Source organism: Leptodactylus fuscus, chromosome 3, assembly GCF_031893055.1.
Source record: "Leptodactylus fuscus isolate aLepFus1 chromosome 3, aLepFus1.hap2, whole genome shotgun sequence".
Taxonomy (NCBI): Eukaryota; Metazoa; Chordata; class Amphibia; order Anura; family Leptodactylidae; genus Leptodactylus; species Leptodactylus fuscus.
The window spans coordinates 28,973,496-28,988,986 of record NC_134267.1 but is presented as its reverse complement, the minus strand read 5'-3'; the positions used below and the strand labels follow the sequence as shown (position 1 = coordinate 28,988,986).

Here is a 15,491-nt window from a genome sequence, read left to right as displayed (position 1 = left end):
GAAGCGACTAGAGGCTGTTATCTCTGCAAAAGGAGGATCTACTAAATATTAATGTCACTTTTCTGTTGAGGTGCCCATACTTTAGCACTTGTCAAATTTTGGTTTAATGCATATTGCACATTTTCTGTTAGTACAATAAACCTCATTTCAATCCTGAAATATTACTGTGTCCATCAGTTATTAGATATATCAAACTGAAATGGCTGCTGCAAACACCAAAATATTTAGAACTAAAAATGATTAAGATTAATAGGGGTGCCCAAACTTTTTCATAGGACTGTATATTCTTGTGCATAGGAGTAGTATTATAGTAGTTATATTCTTGTACATAGGAGCAGTATTATAGTTGTTATATTCTTGTACATAGGAGCAGTATTATAGTAGTTATATTCTTGTACATAGGAGCAGTATTATAGTAGTTATATTCTTGTACATAGGAGCAGTATTATAGTAATTATATTCTTGTACATGTGAGGTAGTATTATAGTAGTTATATTCTTGTACATAGGAGCAGTATTATGGTAGTTATATTCTTGTACATAGGAGCAGTATTATAGTAATTATATTCTTGTACATGTGAGGTAGTATTATAGTAGTTATATTCTTGTACATAGAAGTATTATAGTAGCTATATTCTTGTACATAGGAGTAGTATTATAGTAGTTATATTCTTGTACATAGGAGGTAGTATTATAGTAGTTATATTCTTGTACATATGAGTAGTATTATAGTAGTTATATTCTTGTACATAGGAGTAGTATTATAGTAGTTATATTCTTGTACATAGGAGTAGTATTATAGTAGTTATATTCTTGTACATAGGAGCAGTATTATAGTAGTTATATTCTTGTACATAGGAGCAGTATTATAGTAATTATATTCTTGTACATGTGAGGTAGTATTATAGTAGTTATATTCTTGTACATAGGAGCAGTATTATGGTAGTTATATTCTTGTACATAGGAGCAGTATTATAGTAATTATATTCTTGTACATGTGAGGTAGTATTATAGTAGTTATATTCTTGTACATAGAAGTATTATAGTAGCTATATTCTTGTACATAGGAGTAGTATTATAGTAGTTATATTCTTGTACATAGGAGGTAGTATTATAGTAGTTATATTCTTGTACATAGGAGTAGTATTATAGTAGTTATATTCTTGTACATAGGAGTAGTATTATAGTAGTTATATTCTTGTACATAGGAGTAGTATTATAGTAGTTATATTCTTGTACATAGGAGCAGTATTATAGTAGTTATATTCTTGTACATAGGAGCAGTATTATAGTAGTTATATTCTTGTACATAGGAGCAGTATTATAGTAGTTATATTCTTGTACATAGGAGCAGTATTATAGTAGTTATATTCTTGTACATAGGAGCAGTATTATAGTATTTATATTCTTGTACATAGGAGCAGTATTATAGTAGTTATATTCTTGTACATAGGAGTAGTATGATAGTAGTTATATTCTTGTACATAGGAGTAGTATTATAGTAGTTATATTCTTGTACATAGGAGCAGTATTATAGTAGTTATATTCTTGTACATAGGAGCAGTATGATAGTAGTTATATTCTTGTACATAGGACAGTAGTATTATAGTAGTTATATTCTTGTACATAGGAGTAGTATGATAGTAGTTATATTCTTGTACATAGGAGTAGTATTATAGTAGTTATATTCTTGTACATAGGAGCAGTATTATAGTAGTTATATTCTTGTACATAGGAGCAGTATGATAGTAGTTATATTCTTGTACATAGGACAGTAGTATTATAGTAGTTATATTCTTGTACATAGGAGTAGTATTATATTAGTTATATTCTTGTACATGTGAGGTAGTATGCTGACATGAGAAAAGGACCTACCTTATCCCGGGCCTCACCCAGCAGGTCCTCAAGCTCGGAGAAGCTGAAGCTGGCCACGGTGATGAAGTCGTTCATGACAGGCACAAATCGGTCCTCGGGGTCCCGATAGTGTCGCTTCTGATACTCCAACTCCTACAAACCAGGAAAATATGAATATACCAGGTGGAACCCTGACAACTCCACATTCTGGGAATTGTAGTGCTCTGTACACACTACTGGAGGCAAACACTACACCTCCCACAATGCACTGCAGCAAGACAGAGAGACTACAGACTGAGCCAAATGTCAACCTGGAGAAATGTAGCTGCAACTCTGGATGTGACTTGAGGACAAGACATTGTATGTGAATGGGATATTAAATGGTTTACCCTGATATTTTATTTACCCTACAAATATGGAAGAATTCCCAAAGATATCAAAGAGGACAAGGGAAGTCACTGCTAAATATAACAGTACAGCACCTCCCCCCCCCCCCCTCCACCCTCCGGAGATGACCCCCTACACCCTGAAGGACATCTAGCATTTGTGCCAGTCTTCACCAGACAATAATCCATAGAGCACTCATGCCAAAAGGTGGCGCTAGAGCAACAGTCTTGGTTCTAGTTTTAAGGAAAATGTGTATCCTTTCCCAGCATGTATGGTCTCAAGACTCGAGAACACTGTAACCCTAAATCTTGACTTGTGACTTCTCATAGGATCAGCAGATGCCACTCCTGAAATGGTGACCCAATGCCATGTCCACAAAATGGGGTCACAAACTATACCCTAGAAGTATTGTCATCCCCCCGGCTACTCACCGACTCCATGGCCCTCAGCCCGCTCTTTATATTCTGCACCTCCTTCTCCAGCTCCACCAGGCTGAAAAAGAAAATCCAATATGAATGTGACATCCAGGTCACATGGGAGAGAAGCGGCGCGGGCTTAAAGGGGCTCTCTATACAATAGACTCTATGTCAGTGTCTCCAGATCTCTGTTGCTGCTTTGGTTAGATCTAGAGACAATTAACCCTGTACACGGCTGAGGGTTTGTTACAATCGTATCCAGCCTAGACAAATCCCCATGAGAGACACCATTCAGACTCCAGACTGATACATTGTAAACACGCAGAGATGAAGGCTCTGTTCACACTGAAGTCATAGACATGGACATAAATGACTCCACTGGGTGGCGCTGGTGTCTGACAGACCTGCAAAGCCTGAAGCCAAGACACAGATGTGAACAGAGTCTTATCCTGCAATCACCTGAAGGTTTGTTACAATGTATCAGGCTGTTTCCAGAGCTGTGAGAAGGATTTCACTCCATCCAATAGACTAACAAAAATTTCAGGCACTCAGCGACAGGAAACGGCGCGGCCTCTTCATATAGAGTCCATAAATTCTAACAACGAGACGTTTCGGATCATACAGAACCTTCGGATTGGTAAAAAAAGGACCTGAAGAAGGAGCGCCCTGAGACGGCGGCCGAATGAGTCACCAAAGGTTCGTCTGCCAGTGCCTGAATTAGTCATGACTATGCGGAGAGGGTCGTGTGACCCGTGGTGACCCTGACGTGTCTGATCGGCATCCAGAGGAAACAGTAAAGCAAGGCCCTGCGTCGTACCAATGGACCTGTCAGCGTGCCACGGGGGTGGAGTTCTCCTTTAAGATTCCGACCTCTATGAATATTTTTTAAACATTTGGATAAGTCCAGGACAAAGAAACATGGCCGACCGCCGCACCAGAGCATGCATAACTGAGAAAGATGGGTGAGATGGGTTAGCCTTTTGTTTTTGCCACCCAACTTTCCAGGCAGTAGATAGGGAACTAAAGGCATGGCTGACAATACCCAGGGTGTACTTGTCAGCTGTCACTCAGCTTTCCCTGGAACAATATGATCAACTCAAGGACTGAGGACTCTTTATTCAAAGGGAAAGTCCTCTTAAAGGGTCAATTGAAGGGCTGACTTACTTGACTTTGGCGGCCTCGGGGAGGTGCTCCAGTTCCGCCTGGATGTTGAGGATATCGGGGTACGTCTTCTCAAATAACATAATTAAGTAGTGCAAGAGCGTGATGTTCCTGAAAGAAGCGGAAACCGAGAGCGTTGGTGGAAAATCTGCTGTCACATGACTTGTATGGGTGGAATTGGTCACATGACTGAGCCAAGTGGGGGTTGTAAGGTCAGGGTCCCGATGACCTGGCGCACTTGGATAATGGAGCAGAACACAGGTGTGTAGATGCAGCAGAGCCCGTAATGTAGCTTTGACACCCCAGAGGGCACAAGGTGGGGGAAGCGTCCCTCTAACCTACCTGTCTATACTGGACTTTGTATCTATGATCTTGTTCAGACTCGCTACTTTGAAGCCAAACGCGTTTCCTCTCTGGCCCTTATTCATGTAGTTTCCAAAAGCCAAGACGACTTCAAGAAGCTGCTTTAAGCGTTTGCTTCGAGTCAGTTCCTTGCAGGCCAAGAGCAGAGCTACAAGAAAAACACCAGGTCAGAGGAATTGCAGAAGTAGTGACACCCCTGGATCACATCAGAGTGGGCAGGATCCAGGATCACCGGGGATCAGCCCCAACCAGTCAGGGTCCAGACAGGGGGCACCACTGACTCATCTGCTCTCACCTTCCACCTTCGGCTTTGTCTCTGCTAATCGCTCCGGAAACTTCTTCTTGAAGAATAAAGCCTGGAGGCGCTGCTGATAGTGGTCAATCCTGAGGGCGAAAGTGGGATTTATTAGGACATCTCCTCCAAGTATTCCCTACATCACTACTGGTGACCCCCACCAGAGGTCGCTGCTGAGTCTAGGGGTCGCACCTGCTCATCTCATACAAGAAGCGGTCAGCCCTGGCCATGCGGTCGATCTCGTGCTTGTGCTCCTCCAGAAGGTCAATGTCGCTCTTCTCCGGGATGAACTTCAACATCTAATGGGAGAAAAGAGATAAATGCCGTTATTATGACCCCCAACGTCTGATATTACCGTATATGGCTGACACATACCATAGCGCTGTGTATAACACTATCCTGGATGTGACCCCTGATGGACTGGGGTAAAAACATGGGGCAATTGTGGGAAACACCGGGCATCGAACCCTTTCTTCCCTGTGGAAACCCCTTCATGATCTACACAACCCATTGAGCCAAACTAGCCTGGGCCCCCTCGTGCGAGCCTGTTAGAAGCCGTGGGGTCAGTCTCATAGTAATTCACCTTAGAATGCCGCTCACCTCATCCCCTCTAGTCAGAAATCTGGACAAAAGGTAAAAGTCCAAGGAGCCAAGAAATGATGAGGTGAACACATGGCCAGGAGGACCAAGGACGAGCGACGTCACATGTCTACAAATCGTGCCTCATATTGACACTCTGGCCTGCATGGAATGGGGGTCCGTAGGAAGCTCTGACCTGGGGTCTGAAGAAAGGCCTGACCTGGGGTCTGAAGAAAGGCCTGACCTGGGGTCTGAAGAAAGGCCTGACCTGGGGTCTGTAGGAAGGCCTGACCTGGGGTCTGTAGGAAGGCCTGACCTGGGGTCTGTAGGAAGCCCTGACCTGGGGTTTGTAGGAAGCCCTGACCTGGGGTCTGTAGGAAGGCCTGACCTGGAGTCTGTAGGAAGCCCTGACCTGGGGTCCGTAGGAAGCCCTGACCTGGAGTCCGTAGGAAACCCTGACCTGGGGTCTGTAGGAAGCCCTGACCTGGGGTCTGTAGGAAGCCCTGACCTGGGGTCTGTAGGAAGGCCTGACCTAGGGTTTGTAGGAAGCCCTGACCTGGGGTCTGTAGGAAGGCCTGACCTGGAGTCTGTAGGAAGGCCTGACCTGGGGTCCGTAGGAAGCCCTGACCTGGGGTCCGTAGGAAGGCCTGACCTGGAGTCTGTAGGAAGGCCTGACCTGGGGTCCGTAGGAAGCCCTGACCTGGGGTCCGTAGGAAGGCCTGACCTGGAGTCTGTAGGAAGGCCTGACCTGGGGTCCGTAGGAAGCCCTGACCTGGGGTCCGTAGGAAGGCCTGACCTGGGGTCTGTAGGAAGCCCTGACCTGGGGTCTGTAGGAAGCCCTGACCTGGGGTCCGTAGGAAGCCCTGACCTGGGGTCTGTAGGAAGGCCTGACCTGGGGTCTGAAGGAAGGCCTGACCTGGAGTCTGTAGGAGGCTCTGACCAGAGGTCTGTAGGAAGCCCTTACCTGGGGTCCGTAGGAAGCCCTGACCTGGGGTCTGTAGGAAGGCCTGACCTGGGGTCTGTAGGAAGCCCTGACCTGGGGTCTGTAGGAAGGCCTGACCTGGGGTCTGAAGGAGGCTCTGACCAGAGATCTGTAGGAAGCCCTGACCTTGTTGGTGACCCTGTGCCAGTCTGCAATGCCAATAAGGTAGGAGAAGGAGACTAATTTGAGAGAGGACTCCATTGCCTTCCATATGGTGCCCTCCCCCCTTACTGTGTACAGAGACATGATCTAAAATACTAATGTTAAATACTGACATTGTCCTACAGGAGAGGGCAGAGGGGTCAATCTCAGAAGAAGGGTCATATTCTTACAAAAAAACCTGACCCAGACAGGCCATGTAGAGAGCGGCCCCCGGGCACTGTCACCTCCTAATTATACAAGTATTTCATGTAACCCTGATGGCCCCGCTGTAAGTCACCCCCTCCCCCCTTTCCCGTCTCCCGACCTCAGAGCCCCCACAGATGATCAGAGCTGAGCACATAATGAGCTGGTTATACAGAGGCCAGACCAGGATGATCTCATAGGGGACACGTCTATAACCGGGGTCCACAGTTATGAATAACCCTCTATAGCTGCTCACTACATGCTATGTACACCAGGCTCAGGAAGAACCCTGACTCTGCTCAACAGTGTAGGAATTTGTACTGAAGGGGGCACTGTAGAAGACATAGGAGGCAATGTGAAGGTCAAGACCCTCAAAAACAACCTTACAATCCATCTAGAAGATACCAGAATGTCAGATGAACACAGCGTGAGAGCAAGGTGTCATGGTCCGAGGGAGGGTCCTGTTTTAGTAGAAAGGTGTCATGGTCCGATGGAGGGTCCTGTTTGATGCCTCACGTCTAAGGAGAAGGGTGACATGTTCCCTATGTAAGGTCTTCATCTATAGAACCATGATTTCTGTGTCCTAAGTCCTCTTGCAGGAAAGGACTTGACCCTTGGATGGCGCTCCCTTCTTCAGTTAACGACCTATGAGGACACTGGGCTGACCTAAGAAGGTCCTCCACCCCGAATAGACAGAAACCGCCGTGATCACTCCGAGATGTTTCTGTGCTCAATCTCTTTAGGCATATATTGTAATGTAATACAGAAAGTGTCCGTCCAGAAGCTCGGAGCTGCCGCAGTCTGCTCGGGGCACTTAGGGCTCATTAGTGCCGGATGGGAAGTCATAAAGACGTCTGAATAGCTCAAAACCACAAAGAAAGTCTATGAGCAACAATCAGTCAATCAGTGCGACACCCCCTTATATTAAGACGAGGATTCTACTGAATTAGTCTTAAAGGGGCTCTATCAGCAAAATTATGCTGTATGAGCCCCACATATGTCTGAGTAGCCTTTAAAAAGACTATTCAGGCACCGCTAATCTTATTTTAACCCCCCTCCAGTTTTAAAATAATACCCTAAAAACGAATATGCAAATTGTACTTCCAGTGCACGGTGGGCGGTCATGCACTGTCCGACGTCATCTGCGGTCATGTCTTCCTCTTCTTTCTTCTTCCAGCGACGCCCTCCTGTCCTGACTCTTCCCCACCTTGATCTTTTCTTCTGGAATGAAGAGGTTCGCGAGCGTACTGCGAAGGGGAACTTAGAACTACTACAAAAATGGCCCCGGAGCGCGTACAGTAGCGCTCCAATGGGATTTGAACCAAACCCGCCAGAACAACAGAAGATCAAGGTGGGGAAGAGCCGGGACAGTATAATTTGCATATTCGTTTTTAGGGTATTATTTTAAAATGGTGGTGGGGGGGGGGGGTTAAAATAAGATTAGCGGTGCCTGAATAGCCTTTTTAAAGAGCCCCTGATAGAGCCCCTTTAAACTATCCTCCCATAGACACTAGTGCAGCCTATGGTCCCATAGTATTTCTGCCTCCCATAGACACTAGTGCAGCCTATGGTCCCATAGTGTTTCTGCCTCCCATAGACACTAGTGCAGCCTATGGTCCCATAGTGTTTCTGCCTCCCAAAGACAGTAGTGCAGCCTATGGTCCCATAGTGTTTCTGCCTCCTATAGACACTAGTGCAGCCTATGGTCCCATAGTGTTTCTGCCTCCTATAGACACTAGTGCAGCCTATGGTCCCATAGTGTTTCTGCCTCCTATAGACACTAGTGCAGCCTATGGTCCCATAGTGTTTCTGCCTCCCATAGACAGTAGTGCAGCCTATGGTCCCATAGTATTTCTGCCTCCCATAGACAGTAGTGCAGCCTATGGTCCCATAGTGTTTCTGCCTCCCATAGACAGTAGTGCAGCCTATGGTCCCATAGTGATTCTGCCTTCCATAGACAGTAGTGCAGCCTATGGTCCCATAGTGATTCTGCATCCCATAGACAGTAGTGCAGCCTATGGTCCCATAGTGTTTCTGCCTTCCATAGACAGTAGTGCAGCCTATGGTCCCATAGTGTTTCTGCCTCCCATAGACACTAGTGCAGCCTATGGTCCCATAGTGTTTCTGCCTCCCATAGACAGTAGTGCAGCCTATGGTCCCATAGTGTTTCTGCCTCCCATAGACACTAGTGCAGCCTATGGTCCCATAGTGTTTCTGCCTCCTATAGACACTAGTGCAGCCTATAGACCCACAGTGTTTCTGCCTTCCATAGACAGTAGTGCAGCCTATGGTCCCATAGTGTTTCTGCCTCCCATAGACACTAGTGCAGCCTATGGTCCCATAGTGTTTCTGCCTCCCATAGACACTAGTGCAGCCTATGGTCCCATAGTGTTTCTGCCTCCTATAGACACTAGTGCAGCCTATAGACCCACAGTGTTTCTGCCTTCCATAGACAGTAGTGCAGCCTATGGTCCCATAGTATTTCTGCCTCCCATAGACAGTAGTGCAGTCTATGGTCCCATAGTGTTTCTGCCTCCCATAGACACTAGTGCAGCCTATGGTCCCATAGTGTTTCTGCCTCCCATAGACACTAGTGCAGCCTATGTTCCCGTAGTGTTTCTGCCTCCTATAGACACTAGTGCAGCCTATAGACCCACAGTGTTTCTGCCTCCCATAGACAGTAGTGCAGTCTATGGTCCCATAGTGTTTCTGCCTTCCATAGACAGTAGTGCAGCCTATGGTCCCATAGTGTTTCTGCCTCCCATAGACACTAGTGCAGCCTGTGGTCCCATAGTGTTTCTGCCTCCCATAGACACTAGTGCAGCCTATGGTCCCATAGTGTTTCTGCCTCCCATAGACACTAGTGCAGCCTGTGGTCCCATAGTATTTCTGCCTCCCATAGACACTAGTGCAGCCTATGGTCCCATAGTGTTTCTGCCTCCCATAGACACTAGTGCAGCCTATGGTCCCATAGTGTTTCTGCCTCCCATAGACAGTAGTGCAGCCTATGGTCCCATAGTGTTTCTGCCTCCTATAGACACTAGTGCCGCCTATAGACCCACAGTGTTTCTGCCTTCCATAGACAGAAGTGCAGCCTATGGTCCCATAGTGTTTCTACCTTCCATAGACACTAGTGCAGCCTATGGTCCCATAGTATTTCTGCCTCCCATAGACACTAGTGCAGCCTATGGTCCCATAGTGTTTCTGCCTCCTATAGACACTAGTGCAGCCTATGGTCCCATAGTATTTCTGCCTTCCATAGACAGTAGTGCAGCCTATGGTCCCATAGTGATTCTGCATCCCATAGACAGTAGTGCAGCCTATGGTCCCATAGTGTTTCTGCCTCCTATAGACACTAGTGCAGCCTATAGACCCACAGTGTTTCTGCCTCCCATAGACAGTAGTGCAGTCTATGGTCCCATAGTGTTTCTGCCTTCTATAGACACTAGTGCAGCCTATGGTCCCATAGTGTTTCTGCCTCCGATAGACAGTAGTGCAGCCTATGGTCCCATAGTATTTCTGCCTTCCATAGACAGTAGTGCAGCCTATGGTCCCATAGTGATTCTGCATCCCATAGACACTAGTGCAGCCTATGGTCCCATAGTGTTTCTGCCTTCTATAGACACTAGTGCAGCCTATGGTCCCATAGTATTTCTGCCTTCCATAGACAGTAGTGCAGCCTATGGTCCCATAGTGATTCTGCATCCCATAGACAGTAGTGCAGCCTATGGTCCCATAGTGTTTCTGCCTCCTATAGACACTAGTGCAGCCTATAGACCCACAGTGTTTCTGCCTCCCATAGACAGTAGTGCAGTCTATGGTCCCATAGTGTTTCTGCCTTCTATAGACACTAGTGCAGCCTATGGTCCCATAGTGTTTCTGCCTCCGATAGACAGTAGTGCAGCCTATGGTCCCATAGTATTTCTGCCTTCCATAGACAGTAGTGCAGCCTATGGTCCCATAGTGATTCTGCATCCCATAGACAGTAGTGCAGCCTATGGTCCCATAGTGTTTCTGCCTCCTATAGACACTAGTGCAGCCTATAGACCCACAGTGTTTCTGCCTCCCATAGACAGTAGTGCAGCCTATAGACCCACAGTGTTTCTGCCTTCCATAGACACTAGTGCAGCCTATGTTCCCGTAGTGTTTCTGCCTCCTATAGACACTAGTGCAGCCTATGTTCCCGTAGTGTTTCTGCCTCCTATAGACACTAGTGCAGCCTATAGACCCACAGTGTTTCTGCCTCCCATAGACAGTAGTGCAGCCTATGGTCCCATAGTGTTTCTGCCTCCTATAGACAGTAGTGCAGCCTATGGTCCCATAGTATTTCTGCCTTCCATAGACAGTAGTGCAGTCTATGGTCCCATAGTGTTTCTGCCTCCTATAGACACTAGTGCAGCCTATAGACCCACAGTGTTTCTGCCTCCCATAGACAGTAGTGCAGCCTATAGACCCACAGTGTTTCTGCCTACCATAGACAGTAGTGCAGCCTATGGTCCCATAGTGTTTCTGCCTCCCATAGACACTAGTGCAGCCTATGGTCCCATAGTGTTTCTGCCTCCCATAGACAGTAGTGCAGCCTATGGTCCCATAGTATTTCTGCCTCCCATAGACAGTAGTGCAGCCTATGGTCCCATAGTATTTCTGCCTCCCATAGACAGTAGTGCAGCCTATGGTCCCATAGTGTTTCTGCCTTCCATAGACAGTAGTGCAGTCTATGGTCCCATAGTGTTTCTGCCTCCCATAGACAGTAGTGCAGTCTATGGTCCCATAGTGTTTCTGCCTCCCATAGACAGTAGTGCAGCCTGTGGTCCCATAGTGTTTCTGCCTTCCATAGACAGTAGTGCAGCCTATGGTCCCATAGTGTTTCTGCCTTCCATAGACACTAGAGCAGCCTATGGTCCCATAGTGTTTCTGCCTCCCATAGACACTAGTGCAGCCTATGGTCCCATAGTGTTTCTGCCTCCCATAGACACTAGTGCAGCCTATGGTCCCATAGTGATTCTGCATCCCATAGACAGTAGTGCAGCCTATGGTCCCATAGTGTTTCTGCCTCCTATAGACACTAGTGCAGCCTATAGACCCACAGTGTTTCTGCCTCCCATAGACAGTAGTGCAGCCTATGGTCCCATAGTGTTTCTGCCTCCCATAGACAGTAGTGCAGCCTATGGTCCCATAGTGTTTCTGCCTCCTATAGACAGTAGTGCAGCCTATGGTCCCATAGTGTTTCTGCCTTCTATAGACACTAGTGCAGCCTATGGTCCCATAGTGTTTCTGCCTCCTATAGACAGTAGTGCAGCCTATGGTCCCATAGTGTTTCTGCCTTCTATAGACACTAGTGCAGCCTATGGTCCCATAGTGTTTCTGCCTCCTATAGACAGTAGTGCAGCCTATGGTCCCATAGTGTTTCTGCCTCCTATAGACAGTAGTGCAGCCTATGGTCCCATAGTGTTTCTGCCTCCTATAGACACTAGTGCAGCCTATAGACCCACAGTGTTTCTGCCTCCCATAGACAGTAGTGCAGTCTATGGTCCCATAGTGTTTCTGCCTTCTATAGACACTAGTGCAGCCTATGGTCCCATAGTGTTTCTGCCTCCTATAGACAGTAGTGCAGCCTATGGTCCCATAGTGTTTCTGCCTCCTATAGACAGTAGTGCAGCCTATGGTCCCATAGTGTTTCTGCCTCCTATAGACACTAGTGCAGCCTATAGACCCACAGTGTTTCTGCCTCCCATAGACAGTAGTGCAGTCTATGGTCCCATAGTGTTTCTGCCTTCCATAGACAGTAGTGCAGCCTATGGTCCCATAGTGATACTGCATCCCATAGACAGTAGTGCAGCCTATGGTCCCATAGTATTTCTGCCTTCCATAGACGGTAGTGCAGCCTATGGTCCCATAGTATTTCTGCCTTCCATAGACAGTAGTGCAGCCTATGGTCCCATAGTGTTTCTGCCTCCCATAGACACTAGTGCAGCCTATGGTCCCATAGTGTTTCTGCCTCCTATAGACACTAGTGCAGCCTATAGACCCACAGTGTTTCTGCCTCCCATAGACAGTAGTGCAGCCTATGGTCCCATAGTGTTTCTGCCTCCTATAGACAGTAGTGCAGCCTATGGTCCCATAGTATTTCTGCCTTCCATAGACAGTAGTGCAGCCTATGGTCCCATAGTATTTCTGCCTTCCATAGACAGTAGTGCAGCCTATGGTCCCATAGTGTTTCTGCCTCCCATAGACACTAGTGCAGCCTATGGTCCCATAGTATTTCTGCCTCCCATAGACAGTAGTGCAGTCTATGGTCCCATAGTGATTCTGCATCCCATAGACAGTAGTGCAGCCTATGGTCCCATAGTGTTTCTGCCTCCTATAGACACTAGTGCAGCCTATAGACCCACAGTGTTTCTGCCTCCCATAGACAGTAGTGCAGCCTATGGTCCCATAGTGTTTCTGCCTCCTATAGACAGTAGTGCAGCCTATGGTCCCATAGTGTTTCTGCCTCCCATAGACAGTAGTGCAGCCTATGGTCCCATAGTGTTTCTGCCTCCTATAGACAGTAGTGCAGCCTATGGTCCCATAGTATTTCTACCTTCCATAGACAGTAGTGCAGCCTATGGTCCCATAGTATTTCTGCCTTCCATAGACAGTAGTGCAGCCTATGGTCCCATAGTGTTTCTGCCTCCCATAGACACTAGTGCAGCCTATGGTCCCATAGTATTTCTGCCTCCCATAGACAGTAGTGCAGTCTATGGTCCCATAGTGTTTCTGCCTCCCATAGACAGTAGTGCAGCCTATGGTCCCATAGTGTTTCTGCCTTCCATAGACAGTAGTGCAGCCTATGGTCCCATAGTGTTTCTGCCTCCCATAGACACTAGTGCAGCCTATGGTCCCATAGTGTTTCTGTCTCCCATAGACACTAGTGTAGCCTATGGTCCCATAGTGATTCTGCATCCCATAGACAGTAGTGCAGCCTATGGTCCCATAGTGTTTCTGCCTCCCATAGACACTAGTGCAGCCTATGGTCCCATAGTGTTTCTGCCTCCCATAGACAGTAGTGCAGCCTATGGTCCCATAGTGTTTCTGCCTCCCATAGACACTAGTGCAGCCTATGGTCCCATAGTGTTTCTGCCTCCTATAGACACTAGTGCAGCCTATAGACCCACAGTGTTTCTGCCTTCCATAGACAGTAGTGCAGCCTATGGTCCAATAGTGTTTCTGCCTCCCATAGACACTAGTGCAGCCTATGGTCCCATAGTATTTCTGCCTCCTATAGACACTAGTGCAGCCTATGGTCCCATAGTGTTTCTGCCTCCCATAGACACTAGTGCAGCCTATGTTCCCGTAGTGTTTCTGCCTCCTATAGACACTAGTGCAGCCTATAGACCCACAGTGTTTCTGCCTCCCATAGACAGTAGTGCAGTCTATGGTCCCATAGTGTTTCTGCCTTCCATAGACAGTAGTGCAGCCTATGGTCCCATATTGTTTCTGCCTCCCATAGACACTAGTGCAGCCTATGGTCCCATAGTATTTCTGCCTCCCATAGACACTAGTGCAGCCTATGGTCCCATAGTGTTTCTGCCTCCCATAGACAGTAGTGCAGCCTATGGTCCCATAGTGTTTCTGCCTCCCATAGACACTAGTGCAGCCTATGGTCCCATAGTGTTTCTGCCTCCCATAGACAGTAGTGCAGCCTATAGACCCATAGTGTTTCTGCCTCCTATAGACACTAGTGCCGCCTATAGACCCACAGTGTTTCTGCCTTCCATAGACAGTAGTGCAGCCTATAGACCCATAGTGTTTCTGCCTCCTATAGACACTAGTGCCGCCTATAGACCCACAGTGTTTCTGCCTTCCATAGACACTAGTGCAGCCTATGGTCCCATAGTGTTTCTGCCTCCTATAGACACTAGTGCAGCCTATGGTCCCATAGTGTTTCTGCCTTCTATAGACACTAGTGCAGCCTATGGTCCCATAGTGTTTCTGCCTCCTATAGACAGTAGTGCAGCCTATGGTCCCATAGTATTTCTGCCTTCCATAGACAGTAGTGCAGCCTATGGTCCCATAGTGATTCTGCATCCCATAGACAGTAGTGCAGCCTATGGTCCCATAGTGTTTCTGCCTCCTATAGACACTAGTGCAGCCTATAGACCCACAGTGTTTCTGCCTCCCATAGACAGTAGTGCAGTCTATGGTCCCATAGTGTTTCTGCCTTCTATAGACACTAGTGCAGCCTATGGTCCCATAGTATTTCTGCCTTCCATAGACAGTAGTGCAGCCTATGGTCCCATAGTATTTCTGCCTTCCATAGACAGTAGTGCAGCCTATGGTCCCATAGTGATTCTGCCTCCCATAGACAGTAGTGCAGCCTATGGTCCCATAGTGTTTCTGCCTCCTATAGACAGTAGTGCAGCCTATGGTCCCATAGTATTTCTGCCTTCCATAGACAGTAGTGCAGCCTATGGTCCCATAGTGTTTCTGCCTCCCATAGACACTAGTGCAGCCTATGGTCCCATAGTATTTCTGCCTCCCATAGACAGTAGTGCAGTCTATGGTCCCATAGTGTTTCTGCCTCCCATAGACACTAGTGCAGCCTATGGTCCCATAGTGTTTCTGCCTCCCATAGACACTAGTGCAGCCTATAGACCCACAGTGTTTCTGCCTCCCATAGACAGTAGTGCAGCCTATAGACCCACAGTGTTTCTGCCTACCATAGACAGTAGTGCAGCCTATGGTCCCATAGTGTTTCTGCCTCCCATAGACACTAGTGCAGCCTATGGTCCCATAGTATTTCTGCCTCCCATAGACAGTAGTGCAGTCTATGGTCCCATAGTGTTTCTGCCTCCCATAGACACTAGTGCAGCCTATGGTCCCATAGTGTTTCTGCCTCCCATAGACACTAGTGCAGCCTATAGACCCACAGTGTTTCTGCCTCCCATAGACAGTAGTGCAGCCTATAGACCCACAGTGTTTCTGCCTACCATAGACAGTAGTGCAGCCTATGGTCCCATAGTGTTTCTGCCTCCCATAGACACTAGTGCAGCCTATGGTCCCATAGTGTTTCTGCCTCCCATAGACAGTAGTGCAGCCTATGGTCCCATAGTATTTCTGCCTCCCAT

The 15,491-nt window shown here is 47.3% G+C and overlaps 1 protein-coding gene across 10 annotated transcripts in view; it reads right to left on the bottom strand.

The window, feature by feature from the left end:
- DAAM2 (dishevelled associated activator of morphogenesis 2) overlaps window positions 1-15,491 on the bottom strand; it is a 134,869-nt gene that overhangs the window by 22,887 nt on the left and 96,491 nt on the right. For all 10 annotated transcript variants that reach the window (XR_012715298.1, XR_012715299.1, XR_012715301.1 and 7 more), the window contains 6 exons: window positions 4,668-4,774; window positions 4,476-4,564; window positions 4,160-4,328; window positions 3,821-3,928; window positions 2,672-2,732; window positions 1,875-2,006 (listed from right to left, as the gene is read on the bottom strand). Coding sequence is in view for 6 of the 10 variants with exons in the window: in XM_075267330.1 (XP_075123431.1) it covers window positions 1,875-2,006; window positions 2,672-2,732; window positions 3,821-3,928; window positions 4,160-4,328; window positions 4,476-4,564; window positions 4,668-4,774 (666 nt within the window). In the remaining 4 variants the exon portion in view is untranslated. The remainder of the gene's footprint in view (window positions 1-1,874; window positions 2,007-2,671; window positions 2,733-3,820; window positions 3,929-4,159; window positions 4,329-4,475; window positions 4,565-4,667; window positions 4,775-15,491) is intronic.